The sequence below is a fragment of the Drosophila obscura genome, unplaced genomic scaffold (genome assembly GCF_018151105.1).
Source record: "Drosophila obscura isolate BZ-5 IFL unplaced genomic scaffold, ASM1815110v1 contig_192, whole genome shotgun sequence".
In the NCBI taxonomy this organism is placed as follows: Eukaryota; Metazoa; Arthropoda; class Insecta; order Diptera; family Drosophilidae; genus Drosophila; species Drosophila obscura.
Window position 1 is genome coordinate 3,729,843 of NW_024542781.1, and position 19,892 is coordinate 3,749,734.

At 47.0% G+C, this 19,892-nt stretch overlaps 1 protein-coding gene across 1 annotated transcript; it reads right to left on the reverse strand.

Moving 5' to 3' along the window:
• Positions 1-783: 783 nt before the first annotated feature.
• Positions 784-2,532, reverse strand: LOC111065558 (4-coumarate--CoA ligase 2-like). The gene is made up of 3 exons (XM_022353785.2): positions 2,383-2,532; positions 1,812-2,323; positions 784-1,753 (listed from the first exon to the last, which is right to left on the reverse strand). The coding sequence occupies exons 1-3, from the start codon at positions 2,515-2,517 to the stop codon at positions 796-798; spliced, it is 1,605 nt and encodes a 534-aa protein (XP_022209477.2). The 5' UTR covers positions 2,518-2,532; the 3' UTR covers positions 784-795.
• Between the last annotated feature and the right edge of the window lie 17,360 nt (positions 2,533-19,892).

Here is a 19,892-nt window from a genome sequence, read left to right on the forward strand (position 1 = left end):
AGACGGACAGACAGACATGGCTCTATCGACTCGGCTATTGATGCTGATCAAGAATATATATACTTTATGGGGTCGGAAACGTTTCCTTCTCTGCGTTACACACATCCACTTTTACCACAAATCTAATATACCCCTTAACTCTTTTTTGAGTACGGGTATAAAAATTTCATCACAAATTTTCAAACCCTCAAATCAATAAGAAAAAGTCAGTTTGGTTCCTTGAGAAAAAATCGTGTCTGGTAGTGTTATCTACTTAGTAACAGAGACTTTTAGGGAGAACAATATTATTTACACGAGAAGCAGTGCTTCAACCAAAGATTTTCGTGTTTTAATGTCATGTTTATGTTAATGTTTCATGTCATCTTTGGGACCTTGGTGCAAAGTACAAATGTATAATAAGATAAATCAAAGCTTATTTATACAACAGCACTGCTAAAGAGCAGAGGCCACAATAATGATATGCGTGAAGATTATGTTATCTTCTCCTTAAACGTATCTTCTTATGTTCATGTCATATTGTGCAATAAAAGTTCAATTTCCAAAATGTAAGGCAGTCCAATGGTTGTAGTCGAGACACACATGGCTCGACAATCTTTCAACCAGTACTGTTACTCTGTGCTGGGATGTCTAGTATGAAGTTGGTCTACGACTCTGTTATTGTCCCAAAAAAATGATGAGGTCGAAAATGTGTTCTGCCTAGACTCTTTGAGCATTAACACACATGACAACGCAGACAGGTTATCATAATATCGATCTCGTTCGGTTTTTAATGGATCGACAACTCAATACTCCCCCTTATTTAATACCCTTGGCCTGAAGGAAGCTGTTCTTGGTGGCCATTCGATTGGTCTTACCATTGGGATTACGCTGTAAGTCCTCAACGATTAGGGCGCCGGCATGGAGTCTCAGGAACTCGGTCTTTGCATGCTGCGCCACGAAGTCGACCACATCCTGCTCAGTCAATTGGACACTTGGCTTCTTGACGATAGCGGCAGCAGCCTCGTCCCCATTTGCCTCAGACCAGATGCCAAAGGCGCAGACTTCTGCCACGCCCGCCATTTGGGAGATCAAGTTCTCCAGCTCGTGAGGATAATACTTATTGCTCTGGTACTTCAGCAGATCCTTCTTACGATCGACGATATACAGAAAGCCATCGTCATCCACGTAGCCCAAGTCACCGCTGTATATCCAGTTGTCCTTGTCGTAAACCTTTTTCGTCGCCTCCGGGTTTCCATAGTAGCCTGGCCAGAACTCTCCAGTGTTAGGGCATACCTCACCTACCTCGTTGGGTCCCAACGAATCACCAACTTCGTTGAGAATCTTCAGTTTAAGACCCGACGTCAAACGACCCACGGAATTGGGCTTCTCACCGAACTTCCAGTTGAGAGAGCAGAAACAGCCCAATTCGGAAAAAGCATAGCCGAAGTTCAGGCAATCCCTCCCCAAGCGACTGCGAAGTGCTTGCTGCGTTTCCAGAGTGCAGCGGCCACCCACGTACATGAAATACTGTAAGCTCTGTAGATTTGCCATCTCAATGACCGGACAGTTAAGAAGCGCCGCCATTTGCGCTGGGGCTTGGAGCACCCATGTGACCTTGTGCTCCTCGATCATGCGCAGGGTATCAGCCGGATCGAAGGGTCTCTCCGATATTATGCGTTTCGTGCTGAAGACACCCGTGGTGATGGTAGCCACTAGTCCCGAGGCCCAGTCCAGTGTACTGGATGCGTACTGAACATCCGCAGTGGTGAGCTTGCTGTAAGAAAATCCGTAAGCCAATTGATACCAATTTGATTTCTTTGGGCAATACTTACGTGCTGCCGTTGAGAATTTTGCGGCTGTTGGACAGGGTGATTGCCTTAGGAGTGCCCGTGGTTCCGGACGAGCTAAGAATGAACATTTGCTGGCTATTCCCCAATTTGAGACGAGCGGGTTGGAAGCCTAGCTCCACAGGTGTCTGCAGAACTTCCTGAATTCGGATGGAGTTCGTTGGATGGTTACGCATTGTCACAATCTTAACATCCAACTTGGCGGTGGCCTCTCGCACTTTCTCATACTCGTCGCCGTCGCAGAAGATAATACGGGGCTTGGTGATGTGGAATAGCTTTTCGATAATATCCGTCAAATAGGCAACGTTAAGGGAGTGAGGAGCGATGCCATTGAAGAGGCAGGCGTATGCGACAGCCGAGATGTGTGTGGTGTTCCTAGCTATGATGCCCACGACGTCGGACTGATCTAGTCCAAGGTTGCGTAAGAAACTGGCAATGCGCATTGCGTTCATTAGAAGTTCTTCCCGCAAGAGGATCGTTTTCTCCGAGTCTGATATCTGCGAAGCAACATTTGAGGATTACTCAGCACGTCATTGAATGTGTCTTTTGAATATACTTGCGCTATATCCTTGGGATGACGCTGCATCTCCTGAAATATTATTTCGCCTATGGACAGGTCCTCTCCAAAGTGAGATCTTTCATTCTCACAGCTCCAGATCTTGCTGATCGGATCATAGCCGGTATATGCCATGCTGATTCGCCTCTTGTTCGCCCGTAACTGCAGACTATCCGCCTGCAACAGTCAAATTTATAGACTCTGATGTTATACTTATCTCTTCTAGAATTTCAAAAACAATGACGTTGCCAATTTATGTTTCTTTTTAGATTAGCAGTTTGAGTGATAAGAGTTTTAAGTCCTATCAAATGAAACTAAATGATCCCCTAGCAAACCGAAAGCAAAGTTTGTGTGTGCTGAAGATGATTACTTTTGATTTAGTCTATTTACCCATCACCAGCCCATTCCCCATTCGCGTCCGCAGCTGAATTTATCCAACTCCAAATTTAACTTGCCACGCATCAGTGTTTCCCAGGGAATAAATACTGGGGATGTGTGGGTGTGTGTGTGTGTGTGTGGGGGTGCATTGGGGGTAAGTTTAAAAGTTGTTCATGCCTAGCATTTGAAATTTGTTGCGAAATTATATTGCGGCTTGTTTGTTTCGCTGCTGCTTCGTATGCGTCACGTTGCGTATACGCGCCATGCGCCCCCAGGCAGGCAGGCCTTCTCACCACTCGCACACATAGAGAAAACCCAACAGAAAAGTACTATAGCAACAACCAATAGATTCACACACAAACGCGTAGGTGAATAGATGTGTTGGGGCTCTGCAAATCCGGTAGCATCTCCCGCACATTCTCGTAAATAAGTTTTGAAAAGGAAAGCGAAATAAACGTCGCCCGCGTTTATACATATACTCGTACAATATGTACACACACTCATGCGTATTATGCTGTTGTACAAAAAGGATTGTTGTCGCTGCTGCCACGATAAATGGCCCCAGAGTTCACACTATGTGCGTGTGTGTGTGTGCGGGAAATCTATAAAAAGTTATAAAAGTGTCATTAGCGACAACAATGGGCATGCCGTCAGCATCGGGAGCATCTTAGCGCGTCGTTACATCGCACTACGCTCGTCGCTAAAGCCTTGTAATAATCCCTGTCCTCTAAACATGTTTTTGCCAACTTTTCCTCCGCTTTGCATTGGCAGTGACCTGCCTTGTCACTCCCCCGAACAGCAATAATTCATATCACTACCAACTAACTACTAACAAAATGGGAAATGTAAAAGGTTTTCCGTGTACAATTTGAGAATGTCATACTCGTATGTGCCAAAGTCTGTCTGTGCGACTATTGAGTACTGGTCCGTTTGCCATCTATGCCTATCATGTGTTGTTTATCAGTCGTTGATTTGCCTTATTGTGTTGTTTCATGCATAATTTAATACAAAAATGGGCCGGAACAACGCCATCAGGTTTAATCGAACTCCATGGCCATGACAGATTGCATTTGTGTTTGTATGTAATTCTTTTCTCAATCTTTGCTGACATGGGCACATACTCGTATTTTCAATAAATTTCCATCAATAGTAAGTTGGTTTTTCGATTTTGTTTCGCTTTTACTTCAGTCATCTTTTATTGCCAAACTTTTTTCCCGCATCAGACATGCCCGTCACATTGAATCAAACAAGTTTATTTGCTGTGTCTCTGCAGTTGGATCTCACCTGTCACCTCTCACCTCTCCTCCTTACCCCAATCACCAATCCCAAGCGGGTTAGTTGACTTTGACAAATTTCAGCAAAGTGGATTAATTTGTTTTATTCTGTACTGTACCCATTGCCGTCCGCTCATTAGAGCCACAGACGAGTCGAACTTTTCGCAATAGATAAGAAAAGTTGGCGTGGCTGGAGGGCTTTAATTAAGGCCTAGTGAGACGGCAAGCGAAATCAACAGGTGATTCCTGCCAGGCCATGGCCCTGGACGTTGACAGGCGACTTGTGGCCCACACACTTTGCCAATTAATAGCTCAGAGACTGGCTTTGGGTCTGCCCGTGAATTCTTAGAGTCAGTCCTGCTTCCCTTAACTTTAACTTTGCCCATAAATCTCCATTTCAAAAGTTCAGGACCGGTCGGAGATACAGAATCGAGTAAACAACGAGATTTGGCGCATTATGCAAGTGGGCGCCAGCCTTTAGGCGGCTCAACTTTATTTTTGTACCGTTGTTGTGTTCCATTCCGGCGTGTCCGAAGCCACCACGTTCCCCGAATCCGTCTTGCCACTGCCATCGTGCCATTCCATGCCGTCTTGCAACTGGCTTTGACTTTGGATTTTCGCCAGTTGCCAAATGGCAACTTCGCATGAACCACGCCCACTCCTTGTCGAGTGCCAGCTTGTCGCCCACATGAGAAATTATGCGTATTTTGCTTAGCATTAATTCCTTGTGCTTTCCTTTCCTTAAGCTCTACTGCGAAAGTACTTGCAAAGTCCTCGCTGACTGTTTCACCGTGCTGCAGTTTAGGCTGAATTTGATATCACCGAAAACAGAGAACAGAAGCACTTATTTTATATTAAAAACGGAATGAAAATGCACTGTTTGTGCAGCACACACGTCGTATACGCACTACGCGGTTCACTCAATGGAGCGTAAGAGTGTGTCTCTGTGTGCCATAATGTTGCTACTGTTCGCGTGTGTTTGCGTACGTGAGCGTTGCCGAAAGGCAGTCGGGAATTTATTTAACTTTCACTTTACTTGGAGCCGTGGCAGCTGCGTGCATTTGATTATTCCCGTCTGCACAGCGGAGAAACAAAAATGGCAAAGAAAAACTCGGGTGGCAACAATCAAAAGTCGCCACTGACAACGGGGATCTGCCTCCAGTAAAGGGCCCTGCGTATACGTTTTCCTCTCTCATTTTAATTCATTTTATTTCACGGACGATCCACTCATTTTCGCCTCCCATCGGTTCTGACATTTTTTGTGAAATTCATTTGCTGTCTCCGTACTTAAAGCTGCATTTTCTTTCCTTCTCTGGGGTGGCGCTGCTCCAGACATCGCTTAGCATCGCTGAAGGATACTGTGGCGACCTTTCTTGCTTTATTTATTTACATTTGCCAAGAGACAAACGGCTAAGAGATAAGCGACGGAAAGTACAAATACAGCTCGGAATTTATTTTAGATTCAACCCGACAAATGTCAACTTGATGGAGGCTAATTAAATCACTGAAAGTGGCTTAAAGGATGTTGACTGTCTCGCAGGGCAGGGGTTTGGTCTGTAAAAATTAGTTCAATTAAATGGAAGCTGCCAGATGTAGCAAAAAAATGTAAAATGTAAAATATTTTACAATTCTACTTAAATCATAAGCTCACAAATTTATATACTGACTGAGTACGGGTATAAAAGTAGAGTCGCGTCCAAAGAAACGATTCACACGTTCCTTCTCGTTTTTTCTGCAGCGGGACTAGTTTTTTTTGCTGTACCTGGATATCTTTATATCTTCTTTCTTGCTTTCTATTCAGTTAATTGCCCATCTTCATGCTGATTGATGGCGCGCCCTTTCAGTCCATTCTGACTTTTTGTACTTATCTAAAATGTGAGTTTTCGCTGAATCATTTTCCAGTCGGTCGTGCCATCCAGCTGAAAGTGTTGCGTTAATTAGGAAACGCGGAAATCTGTCATCTGTGTGCGGCCTCCTGTGCGCTTGTATAGTGTGTGTGTGTGTGTGTATGGCAGCCACAATGGTCGTTCCTCATTTCATCTGCCATGGCAACCATGGCAATCGCAGCGGGACTGCAGATTGCGGGAGAGGCTGCTCCACCGATGCGGTTGCCATAATGCCCGTAATTACTTTGTTAATGCTCAGCGTATTATGCCAGCAAATTAAATTATGTACGGTGCGAGCACAGAGGGAAACAGTGACAATGCGCCACACCACCACAGCCCAAAAAGCCAGAACCAGGGCCCGCATCTAGCATCCAACAACCAGCACTCAACATCCCAGCAAACCTATTGAATATTTAAGAATGTGGCGCACTTTTAAATTTTTTAAAGGACCAAAAAGACCACTTGACTGCCGTGACATTTTAGCTTGGGGTATTATGCGCAAGACTTTAATTAAATGCGACAGAATTTCGTCGAGTGCTCGGAGACAATCGTTGAGTGAGTGCAGGGAATTGGAACTCGTAGTTAAGCCGCTCGAGGAGTTTCCTACACTTAAATCAGCCAAGAGACTGCTGTGTCTATTCATGGAAAAAGCTATCATTATGCACTCAAAAGTTTTGACACACATATCAAGGTCACAATTTCTAATCAAATTAATATTGTTAATTGCCGTTTCTAGCTCCCAGCAACAAAGCAGACCAACAATCTTCATCTCACATCGAAACCTTAGTACTCGTACTTCGATTGGCCATGCCAAATATTGACACAAATGATGTCAGGCGTAAACTTTGTTAAGATTTAGTCAGGGGTCTAGCAATTCGTTGGGCTTTTTTTTAATCAAACTTTTTTTGTAACAGTTGAGTTTGTGGAAGCGGCGTGCCTTCATTATCGGATGTCTGATTACTGACTACGCTCCACAGGGAGTCACACTCCTTCCCTTTCATTACATCACGGTTCACTGTTAGCCACAACACACTCCAATTACGATGCCAATTTACCATCTACCACAATAGATGCTGGGCCAAAGCGGAAGTCCCGTCCCGTCCCGTCCCGTCCGGGGTGCACGAGTACCTGCACTGCCGTGGCACGCTCAGATAATTTCATTGTAAAGTTTAAGCAAATGTTTACCCTGCAGATGGGAGACAGACCGAGTGGGGCCGACTGTGGGGCGTGCTCCTCTTGCCGATAATTGAATTAGAGATGCCGACGACAAGGTAACAGGGTCTGGGTGCGTCACAAAATTAAAGCCAACAGCAACGGACACGGGAGGACCCCAACAGGTGTTGACTTTTCGCCAATTTTCGTATTCGGGGGGTCTCTTAAGTCTTTAATAATTTAATGGCTTAATAAAGGCCAAGCCAACCCACTGCCTCTTGATCTGATCTGATTCGTGTGTTTGTGTGCGAGCTGTGCCCTTGGCAGTTTCTTGGGTCTCTAATTGAGTCAGCTGCTTGAGGCTGCTTGGAATTGGCCTGATTGTGCATGGGGCACAATCTCGTCAGTGTCAGTGTCTGTGTCTCGTGTCTGGGCCAGGCCGAGGCTCTCGCTAATTTCCTGCATTCAATGGGAGACCCCTGGGGCAGGCCGTCGAGTGGCAAGTGTCTTCGGGCTGGCACTGAATGGAATTAAGAATGCAACTTTAGTCTATTTAGTCGCTTGTAATTGCGTTTGCTTGTTTACTTAATTCCCTGCTGTTCTTTGAATGCTTTCATTCAGACAGATGCAGCTGCAAATGGCTGCCAGCCAAAGCCAAATGCAGAAAACCACACAGCACTCTCTCTCTCCGGCTAATGACATTTGCGGAAAGGCTGCCAAAAAGCCTGGACCTTGACTTCGGTCCAACCGCAGCAGCAAAGAGCAAAGTTTTTCCGCATCACAAAAGCATCATGAATGCTACCCACCCAGCACGCTTGACGTCACTACCGATTGATTCCCACTGAAAAAGCTCTGACGCATTCCCGACGACGACTGTGCGTGGATTGCTTTACAATGGAAACTCTTTTGATTCGTTTGTTACGCGGCTTTTCCTGGACTTCTTTGCCGGACAGCTCATTAAATCACAGAAACCCACAGAGCGCTGACCGCCAGCTGGAAACTGTCCAAAGCCCTGACCAGGCGTGAAGTGGAAAAGTCGTCCGGGACTAGGCGACTAATTTCTCAAAAGGATTTCGGCTTCACTTAGTTGTTCTTTGTTGCGGCATTTGCCAGATACTTGGGTCTGCCTCCCGATTACGAAGTTGTCGAGTGGGCCAAGGGGGTTGCCAGGTCATTTCATTGCAGCGTTCTATTAGCAACCGCCACTTGTGGGGTCAACTTTTCCTGGAGTGATTACACTTGTAAGTCGGCTGAACGGATTGCCTGAGTATTGATTTTCGTCCGACCACAGTGCGTATGGGCAATGTCAGAGTCGTGATCTAGAATTGTACCCTGAAACTACAGGCGAATAAGTTAGTGTCCATTGATAAACACTCTGCTGGAGTCGGGCCACTGTCAAGTGAAAACAAAGGTCAGCTTTTTACACTCCACTCGGGGTTACAAATCCTTTTGGCAGACTGTGGTTAGCTTTTCCCCTATTAAGTACCCAGCTCGGCCAGCACTTGACCAGTACGAGTAGCATAAGCCCAAAATCTGATTTATGACTGCCAGACATAAGTCTGAGGACGTGGCTTTAAGAAGACTCCGTTCCGCAATGTCCAAAGACCAAAATTGAAGCAGCGCAAACAAACGGAAAATTTCTCCCACACACAGATGGCACAATTTGCGATTCCATTACGAGCTCTGTTGACGAATGCATAATTGAATCTAAAGTATCTCATTTGTCCCATAAACACGTTCGACTTTTATTTTACTCACCTATAAATAAAAATGGGGAATATGGGGACACAAATTGTTGACTCCCGGGGAAAAGCCACGTGCAGGCGGCAGGCAGAAAATAGCACAACAACAAAACGGCCCCAAAAAACAACAATTGAGTTTCTGTTTAGTTAAAACACACACACTCATAAATAATATATATGGCATTCTTTGTGCCACGAATATGTGTGTGTGTGAGTGTCTGTGCGTTTGCGGGTGTGCAAGCATCAGGTATTGGTATTCGTATTCGTATTGGTATTGGTATTGATATTGGGGAATATTAATGCCTGCTTGCGTGTGTGTGTGTGTATGTGTGTGCCACAATTGAAATGGAATGAAAAGGCATTTGACTTTCTGTTTGGGCTTATGTATGTGTGTACATATGTATTCGTTCTCCGGCATGTTGGCTCTGCAAGCAACTCACTGAGTGAGTTGAGTATTGGATGGGCAGAGGTGCAGAGTGGCAGGAAGAGACGGCATTAGTTTAAAAGGCTTCCAGTACCCGTGGCCATATTCAATTTATGTAATAGAATTGCGTTATTTGTGTGTTAAATGAATTTCCCCATTCAATGGCGGCTTAAGTGTGGGCCCCCGAAAATTGTGGTTACAGCTAATGATGTTGGGAGTTACAAATTTCAACCGCCATGGGGCTTTGCCTTGCTTTGCCATTGTGTGAGGCTTAAGCCTCTGGGGCTTGGCTAAAACTCTGCTGTTGCTGTTGCTGTGCTGTGCCGTGCTTTGCTATTAAATACACTTTCCACCAACACACAAACACTCTAAATGTATAATTAACTCAATAACATGATAATTATAACGACATCAGACAGTAGGTAGGAGTGTGTGGGCTGGCAACACAGTTTACCCATTACAGGGGCAGAGAAGAAACGTGACAGGCCCTGAAAAGTTTTAGTTGTATTAATAATTTGATTAGTAGTTAACGACAAGAGGCAGACAGGACGGCAGCCAGCAACAGTGCGTATGTGTGACGCTTCCGCTCTGTGGGCATATGTCGCTTTTCAGTTTCCACTCAGCGAACAGCAGGCGAAAGTTCGGGTGCGAGTGCGAAAGGTCTCGGTCTACTCTACAATGCAGAGGAAACTTAATTTTCGTGCCGAATTTTTGCATATTTTATTAACCCAAACAGACGGCACACGGCGCGCGATGCTGTGGCGCAGCCATTGGATAACCAACCCAATCATAAAAGTTGCCCCACAGCCGACTTCCTTTAATTTTATGCACAAACAAAAGTCCTCAACTCGGCCCAAAGTCGGGCAAGGGTTTGCTTTTCTGTTTATTTCTGAGCCCGAGAGCCGGAGAGACCGAGAGCGTGCTCTGGATTTTCCATAGAACATACATACATACATACATTACGTATATATATATATATATACTATGTATGTATGTATTTAAATTAAATCTTAAATATTGTGTAGATTGCGGAATCAAAGCAGAGCTAGAACCAAAGCCGGAGCCGGAGCCAGAGCCACCAGCCTCCGACTCGAATTACACTTGAAGTTTAATCGCCGAGATTTGGCATTCGGCAGGGCAGCCGCCAAGTACTCGTACTGTGGGGCTGCTGGATGTACAGGGACAGGGACGAGGCCAGTTCCCTGTACTTTGTTGCCTACTTTTGAGAAGATGCTAGGAGTGTATAAGATAGTCGTTTGACTAGGGGGAGAGGAACATTTAATTCGTGTTGATTATGGTCTGGTTTTCGTCTTTCTCTATTTACGAGAGCCATAAAATGGTTAACACGTGTCCACGGGGATTGGCTTAAACAGCTTTAAGGTCTCCTCTCCTCCTGTTCATGAAATGGAATCCATGGTGCAAGCTCCACTCCACTGCCCACAGCTGCCCTGCGCGATTCAACGATGGAGATGCACTCAGTCCGTTGAGATGATAAGCATTTTATTCTGGCTCACGGACGGACGATGCTCAGGCCACGTATCAGTTTCGACTTGTGCATGGAATCCTGCCAGGGCCAGCCAATGTGCGGGCGGAGCAAAGTTGGATTTGGCCAGAGCTACCTCTGGCAGGCCCGAAGAAAGTTGGGCTCGCCTTATCTATCCGCCTGACTGGCCCTGGATGTAAATTGCATTTGGAGCCGAATGGTGTTGACTTGCCCCAAAATGAATGTATTCAGAGAGATTTGCTTTGTTTCATCGACCTTCCCGTGCTCTGGGGAACGAGTCCGAACTCATTTGACCGGCAGGCAGTTGATTGACCGACCGCCCCACACATAAGACACTTCCATCAAAGTGTCATTCCATGTTAATTGCTTGGCTGTTGCGGTTTTGTGACGCTTGTGCCCCAAAAGTTCAAAGTTCGCAGGCCAAACGATTGGGAGAACGAGCGGAGGAGAAGCTCTGGGGCCAGAACTCTTTTTTGACAAATTCTCTTTTTCGTATTAGAGGGGGCGCAGCAGATGTGCTGGCATGGATATACGAACTACGCCTGCTGGACTTTACTTTCACACATATCCGACAGATGTCGAATGTCCTCCATATTCCATCCATAGTCCTCTGTCAAGATGAAGCTTTGTTCGCATTCTCCCCTCCCTGCCGCCCTCTATGTAGACGGAACTTTTTTTCAATTTGCGTCTGCCACAATGGGTTATCAAATGACAACGTGCAAAGTGCTCGGCACTGCCACATCCTGCCGGCAGGAGGACGGCCAAAGGATGCTTGGCGCTGCTCAAGTCTATTCAATTTCAATTGGAGCCTGTTTCAAATCGATTTTTATTATTTTGCATTTATTTTTCATCCGTGTGCCCCACGGACCCCCGTGCACCACGTAGCCGATGCGAGTATTGGATTTCCATCCATCCTTTTTTTATTTAGCGTTCGGTTTGTCGGTTGGCATTGTGGTCGGATCAAGGTGACCGGGCGGACGCCGGATGCTAGCGGGTCGTTAAATCCACCACGAAATCTAAGCCTGCCCCTGGATAATACCCAGACAAATACTGATTAATCTGAGTCTTTAAGTCCAGATTTGGAATGGTCCCCAGCTGCCGGGGACAATTGTTCGGTAAGTGGTTAACATTTATTATGCGAGTGGGGGGTAGTGAGGTGGTACCAGTTTTTATTTCGCCTTCACTCGCTCCTTCCTCTGCCACCCATCGGATCCAGCTAATGACTCGTCGTCTGTGGCTTAGCTTGACGGTGTCATCCAGTCGTCCCACGACTTCTGTCAAACTCCGCTGTGAGTCTGCGTCTGAGTCTGAGCCTGAGCCTGAGCATGAGCCGGGATCCTGCTGTCTACCCTTATTTGCCTAACTGACATTTCAACACGTGTCAGCGAAGAGCAGCAGGCAGCGGTCCCATCATCACTTTTCGTCCCATGCTCCGTTGGAGCTGTCACCATGACTGATACAGCATCCAACCCACGGTTGCCCATGCCCTGCCAGGTTGACGCACTTATTGTTTGACTTTATTTATGGAGCGATATTAGAGGCGGCGTACAGTGCGTGCTGTCACTCTATGCACAAGGCTGGCTGGCTGGCTGGCTGGTTAGCTGGTGGGATTTGCAATTGCTTTGTCCTCTGATAAAAGGGTAAAGAGATGAGCTGGGCGTCTCTCTGGCCATAATGTATGTGACATGGGCGTGTTCAATTTGCTTGATAGATGTCTGCCATTGTAGCGGTAATCTCGAGCGTGATTTGGTTTTCCAAGAAATAGAGAGAGCGGAAGAGAGATAGGAAAATAGGAAGGGAGAGAGAGAGAGGGAGAGCTGGCAACTGATGTCCCCATTATGGCAGTTTTCCTCGAATCTCGTTTGGCAATTTGCAAAACTCGTCTTGCTGATGGAGCAGTATTTCTAACATTCCTTCAGTAAAAGGGAAAGGGTTGTAAGCTTAAAAAAAGTGCTTTCATATTCCTGTGAGGCTCGGTACGAGTATCTCTCGCACTCTAGTCAGTAATTTCAGTTGAAAATTCCAAAAGTGAAACTTCAATTACAGGCTTGGACACACTCTGCAGCCTCCATCCTCTGTACAAGGGCCAGCGCCAAGCCGAAGACCCTCGGAACTCTGGACCGAAGTGCAAACTTTTTGCGTTCCTTGGCAGGGCGTTTATCGAATTATGATCGATTTTTGCGCTCAATTGACAACGTTGCCGCTGCGGGAATGGGAATCCTGCGAAAGGCGACTCGAGAAATGCCGGCCAATTGCATTAAATTATTAACGTTTTAATTACGAATTTTAATGGACACTTTTCGAAGCAATTGAATTTACATCGACAATCTATTGAGGTCTCTCAGCCTAGATAGCGAGGTTGAGAGGAACTCCTTGAGTTCCCCCAGTTCTAGTGCAACATGCTTTGAGCCAAAAGACGAGGAACGGAACGAAAACTAGCCGGGGGATATTTTTGCCAAATTGACTAATTTCGACATTTACGCAGTCGAGGGAAGCTACCAGCCAATGGAATGTGTATTACGAGTACTGTTCTGTTTGCTTGTACTTCTGTGCCCAACCTCATGTGGAAGTCGTCCTTCCTGCCTTCCTGCTGTTGTCGTTAAATATGTAATTTGATGAGAGTCAGACACAACACACAATGCCCGAGCCCGGCCAGGGCCCGTCGAGGCATGTAAATATGTATGAATGTTTCCACAGCTTCCGGCGTCTCGTTGATAAGCAAAGGAATTTGAGGAGCCTTGACTTACTAGGCACATCCAGATCCCCCCCTCATTGTCCCTCCCCCCAGTCCTGTGTCCTGCGTCCTGTGTCCCTGTGTCCCCGTGTCTTCCCCTCAACTTGTTAGTTTGCTTTAAGTGTCCGGGCACTGCCTTGGGGGCCAGGGCCACACTTCAGTTGGTGTTTGTCTTGTGGTTGGATTAAAACACACTCGCCCCAGTCCCAGCAAATGTCCATGGATTCCACACATACGCACAAACACATGAAATCTGACACATACATACATAAATACATGCACACTCGTGCTCGTCTCGGAGTTTATGAAAATATGCGGAAAGTGTTGAATTTATTTGTCTAACAAACATTTTGACTTTTCGCATTTGTTGTTACGACTTTTAATTCGCCCGGCTTCCTTCCAGTGCTTTGCATACCCGGCTACCGTCAAGTGCATGGGGCATATTGTATTCGAGCAAATGTATGTAACACTCGCACTGCCATCGGAGGCCTAAAGCTAGACCTTAAGCTGTGAAATATTTCCTATATTTAAAACTGAACTGAACTGAACAGAACTGAGTATCTCATTGCCGGGGCAATGGTGTTCTCCGTTACGAGTGGAAGCAGCCCGAGCAGCTTGTGAGCAATTATTCAAACAATATGTCTGCGAGTCTCTGTCCACTCTGTCCCGGATGATGAACGGGCAACATGTTGCTCCGTGGAGCAATTAAAGACGAAGGCTAATACGGAACTTAAAGCTAACAACCATTACTGATTACACTTACGGCACGTTACGTTTCTTTTCCAGCAGGTGACATTTCTAATTCGACCTTAACCGGATTAATTTTATCCTTCCGCCATTAGGACAACCGGAAGTCGGGACGAGTCCAGAGAATGGCTAAGGGTCTGTCGTCTGCTCGGGCCGTTGTCTGTGTATCAAGCTCGACCGTGTCCTTGGTCCTTTTTGTGCGTTTTAATAAATCTTTTTTGGCTTGGCATGGCTTGATTAGAGAGGGACCCAGGGACCCACAGTGCATGGAATAGAATGGAACAGGCGCCAACAGGTGGCTAACAAAACAAAGCAAAACTCATGAAAACTCTGGAAAAGTGTAAACAGTATAGTACTGTATCAGTGACATCAGCTTGGCGTATAGCATGCGATAAATTTATTCACACAGATGTATGTACATTGTACATATAAACAGGCAATCACGACCAGATGCTGCCAGAAGTCTCCATGCCGTAAAGGTACACTCGAGGAGTCCTCGTTCCTGTGGCTCTATTCGGCGCTGACAGGCCTGGCCACGCGGGCTGTTTCGCTGACTCTGGCAATGACACTGCCACTTAATGCGGTATTGTTTAGCCGACCCCCCTACCCCAGCCCACAGCCCACAGCTGCGCTGCCGTGGCTGTTGGCAAATTACGCAGCAGAAATTAGGGAACGGTCTGACATTTGGTCTTATCCCATAGTCCGAACCGAGACCACGAATGCGTGTGCAAATGCCCGTAGGTAAATGTAATTTGATTACATGCAAACAAACATAATTTATTGCCCATTCGGTGGAGTTTATCAGCGCCACTCAGTCAGGACGTGGTCTACTCGTATTTGTTGCGTACTCAACTCTGTTTGTGCGATTGATTGCATAACCGTAAATTATGCAACGCAACAGACTGCTGATGATGGCCAGTGCAGGTCCTGCACTGGAGGAGGACCAAGCTTGCAGGCAGCGGGCATCGGGCAGCGGGCGAGTGCTTTTAATATTCATCTAATGCACTCGACGTGTTGTTAGCACAGCGATGGCTATCACGGGTATATTCGACTGGGACAGGGCAGCATCCGACTGATTTACAAGCACCGGAGGACACAACAGGGTGTCGAAGAGTGGCATACTCCGCCCACAGATTGTCTATTAGCTTCATTTTTCTACGCCCACTCTTGTTGCTCCTGCTGGTGATGCTGCCGCTGCCACTGCAGCTGCTGCTGTTGTTTCCAGAAACTGGCAGCTGCTGCATCTACACTGATGATACGGATGCTGCACCCATTCCCCGTCCGGCATCCCTCTCCATGGCACAGTATGTGGGGGGTGTGCTAAGTGAGTGTTGCTACCTGCACTTGAGTGCTCGTCCGGGTCTGTACGTGGGTGTACCGTGGAGGGGATGTTGCTGTTGCCTGCTTGGAGCTCAACTTAGTATTGTAATCATTGATCTGCCATCGGTAGTGCAGGGCAGGTTCCGTGTCCGTGCAGCACTCATACCCTGCCATATGTCTGGGTCTGGCTGTGGCCCTTTCTGGTTTGAATCACGCATGCAGCTCGGAGCCGGAGCCCGAGCCGCACGTGGCGTATGCGCAATATTGGAAATCTTCATTGGGACTTGGTTTTATTTGGCTGCTGCCTACCTGTTTATGCATTCGATTTATGCATTGACTTTGATTACGTTCTGCAGTATGCAAGCCGCATAATCTGATTTTCGATAACTGATAGAACAGATCGGAGTGTAGCAATGACAATTTGTTAGTCGATCTCTTTGGTTGGAATACCGTACTCATATTTACTTGATTGATTCTTTGTCCTGTCAACCTGTCTGTATGTATGTATGTATGCATCTCAACTGCCATCGTGACAGCGTGTCTGGCAACGTGCAATGAACCGCCTGAAAAAAGGCAAGAAGCCAGACGAGCACGTGGAGGAAAGACTGCAGTGCAATGGTTGGGGTTGTGGCTTCACTTTAATGGCGCTAATAAGGCGCTGGTAATTATAATTGAATTGCTTGAAAGCGCGCTCCTCCACACACAGTCTGGGTAAGTGGGAACCCGCTCGTGTTGGCCATTATATGTTTCTCCGTGTGCAATTACAGCAGCAGCAGCAGCAACAGCAGCCGGGAAGGACGAGCAGCCAGCACTGACATATAAAAACTGATTTATACCTCCGTCTTCCAGGGCCTTATACTATAAGCATAAGCCACAGAGTGTAGCAGGGGTGCAGACGGAGGCACTTCAATTGTAAGTCAAACAGTTACCGGCACTGTTGATGCAGTTGAGATTTAATTTGATTACATGGGCATGGGAGAGCAGGGCAAACATCTTCTGATTGCCTGAATAAGCAATGAGCGAACATAAGCTAGATGTGGCTTCAATGGGGTGTGGCTGAGCTAAAGCACCGGAGGCAATGTGAGCATCCTTGGACCATGGAACCCAGCCTACAGCAGGTGCCACCACGTGTGCCTCCACTTGTGTATTAATACACATATAACGCAATTAATAACACACGCTGAGCGCTCAGCTGGGCGCAAAGTGTAACACTTGGTGCGGAGTGTACTCCAACGGGGCAGCTGCATCCTTGCGGGTTCCGTGCTAAATTAAGAGCCCGGCCGAATGCAGCAGCAGCAGCAGCTGCTCGGGAAGTCGCTGAAGCTGCGTGCCGTAAATTTATAGCCGCGTGGAAACGCAACTTGTGCAGCCATAAATGGCTGAATGAATTGCTACTGGAGCGGGATGGTAGGGGATCCAAAAGTGGCCACTGAACCCGTCCCACTGGGTGGTGGTTCAGGAATCAAGTGCGTGGGCCTGCGCCTGCACTACTCTCCGCCTCTTCGCATCTCTCTAAGTGCTTTTCTTTATGGCCCTTCTCACTGCCCGCATGAAAACTGTGTCGACGGCGACGGCGCTGGGCAGGGGGGGCGGGCATGCACAGGGGCTTGGGCAGGAAAGCAGCAAGGCAGCAAGGCAGCAAGGCGGCAAAAAAGCTTCACTGAAATGTATAAAATTGTGCCAGCTAGGCATTCTTTTCCTTCCTGGCGGCTGCGTCTTCCTGCTCCTGCTTTCGCTGTCGCTGGCACGGCCGCTGCTGTCTTGTGCGCTCACACGGAAAAGCAGACAAAATGTATCTGTGACAGCGCCAGCAAGAAATCCTGGATAACCAAGCGGAGCCAGAGCCCAAAACGAAAGACGACAAACGAATATTTATTACAGGTGTTTGCCTTTGACTGACAGCAGGGAGCCGTGAGCCGTGAGCCGGGAGCCGGGAGCCCGGGTAGGGAGGGCTTAATTTTGGGCACTCAAATGAGAACTCAACTTTAAGATTGAAGCACATCGGGCAGATTCTTTTGTTCGATTGTGCCCGCAAATTGATTTGGCATCATCAAATCGTATTCTGTGCCCGGTCAGCCACACACACACACACACACACACACACACACACACGAACAGACGAAAGCAATTCTTTAAATCCGATTTAGGGAGAATGAAACTGAAGGTTCGAAACCCGAACAGGAATTCCAGGAAAATCTGCCACCAACTGTGGGAAAAGGAGATATACAAATAATCACAGAAGCTCCCACAAAACCGCAGGGTCCCACTCACTTTTCACTAGACAGTGTAGCTAGCCCTTCCACGTAGAAGGTGGAATTTAAAGCAGAGCAGAGCAAGGACCGCAGCCACTTCACAGTGAAGGGCAAAATATGCAGAATTGCACTTTTACACATTTCAAGCCACCTTGGCAGGACCCCGGTGACAGCTAGAAGCTAGTAGGGAGGGAGGAGACAATCAGCGACTCTCGCTCCCCGCTGTCGCCCAAGTGGATTTACCTGGTTAGGAATGCAAATCTACGTGAAACTTGCTGCAAGACAATGGCAGCCAAAGTATCTTATTTCGCAGGCAGCTGAGATTTATTGCCGCCCGGGGATGGGGTTTGGCAGCAGTCAGATACGAGTACTCCTCGTACTTACATAAATGTAAATGTAAATGTAAATGCAGAGGGTAACCAAAAAGATGAGCATCATTGCCATTCCATCATGACCATCAGCTGCTGGTGGTCATTCTGATTAGAAGCCGTAACGGCATGCCACTGACAGTTAATGAGGGGAAGGGGAAAGCGTGGTGGGTTGGTCGTTGGTCGTTGGAGGCTTGGCGAGTTGGAGGAGCTTTTCATGTGCTCGGCTCGTGATGTGTAATTAATTTTCGGCAACATCTGTTTATCCTAATTAGAGATGAACGCCTCGTGCAGCGGATACACATGCAGGGTTAGAGTGTGGCTGTGTGTGTCGGTGTGGGTGTGTCCCGAGGCGTTTTCGTTTCATTTATCATTATTAGAATTCTGGCCAAAACAAACCTTCGGGTCAGCAGAGAGATGAAAGAGGGCTAAAACGAGCCAAAATCAAGTGAGTAATGGCTGGAACGGCTCCTGCATGGCAAATTCTCTTAATCAGCGCACCAGCGGCACCAATTTCTATAGATGTTCATAATGACATGGCAATCGAGTACATATTGGCTTATCCTTTTGCTGCTGCTGCTGCTGCTGCTGCTGCGGCGGCGGCTTCTGCTGCTTCTCTGCCAGTCGCAAGCCAAAAACTTAAAAAAGAAAAAGAACAGAAAACTGGGTAAAAGCAATCAACGCATTGCCCGACTAATGGAAAATTGGCTGAAGTGGGACTCTGAAGTCGATGGAGAATCGAGGGAAAATTCGCCAAATTGAACTCGAGCAACTTTGTCATAAAATGAAATTGCAAGAAAAATCAACGAATGGGATAATCAGAATAAGGACGGACCATCGCCATCCGCCCGATGGGCCATCAAAAAGGGGCAGGCTGACTCTCTCTCTGTCTGACTGACTGTCTGTCTGGCTGGCTGGCTGGCTGTGTGTAGGAGTGTGTCCTTTTTATGCCGTCCCTCTTTTGACTTCGAATTTGCCAATTTATTATGCGTGGTTTCTTTATTCTGGTCTGTCTCTCCGCCTCGCCGGACCGAAAGGTTAACAAGCCAAAAACGACACAAATCAAAGGAAATTTTCTGACTCGAGTCGGCAGGCCTCTGGCTGCAGGCGAATGCAGATTAAGGGAATCAAAAGCTTATAATTAATCAGTTCTACCAGGGAATGCGAGCATATCGCATGCGATTTCTGCCTCGGAATTACGCAAAACAACTCATCAAGCAAGCGACTGTCTGTTGCTGCTTTGGCCTATGGCGTAGATTCGTGTTCGTTCTATCGTGCTATATTTTCGTGTTCTTTGTTCCATTTCCATTGCGTTCCATTTCTCACGTACACAGGCATCCACCGTGGGGGCCAACTGTTGGCGCTGTCTCGCATTCTGGCATTCAGTTGTGAAAATTCTGCCGCGTCGGTTGTGCCAAGGCGCACGAACAGTTCTTTTCCAGGCCGACATTTGCCGACGGCGTCGGATGAGCATAACGGTACCTTTCAGTCCGCCCACGTGAGTGGACGCCTCTGCGTCTGTGTGGGTGTTTGTGTGTAGCCGAAGTGAAGTGCGCTGTGCTCGTAGGTCGGTCGTTATGAATGGTCGTGATCGCAGACAGAAGCAAACAGCAGTAGCAGTAGCAACTGAAGAAGTTTCCACCATTTTCCGATTGCACTTTCAGTTCCGGTCGACTGTCGACTCCCAGCTCAGAGCTCAAACGGATTACCCATCCAATAAGTATTGTAG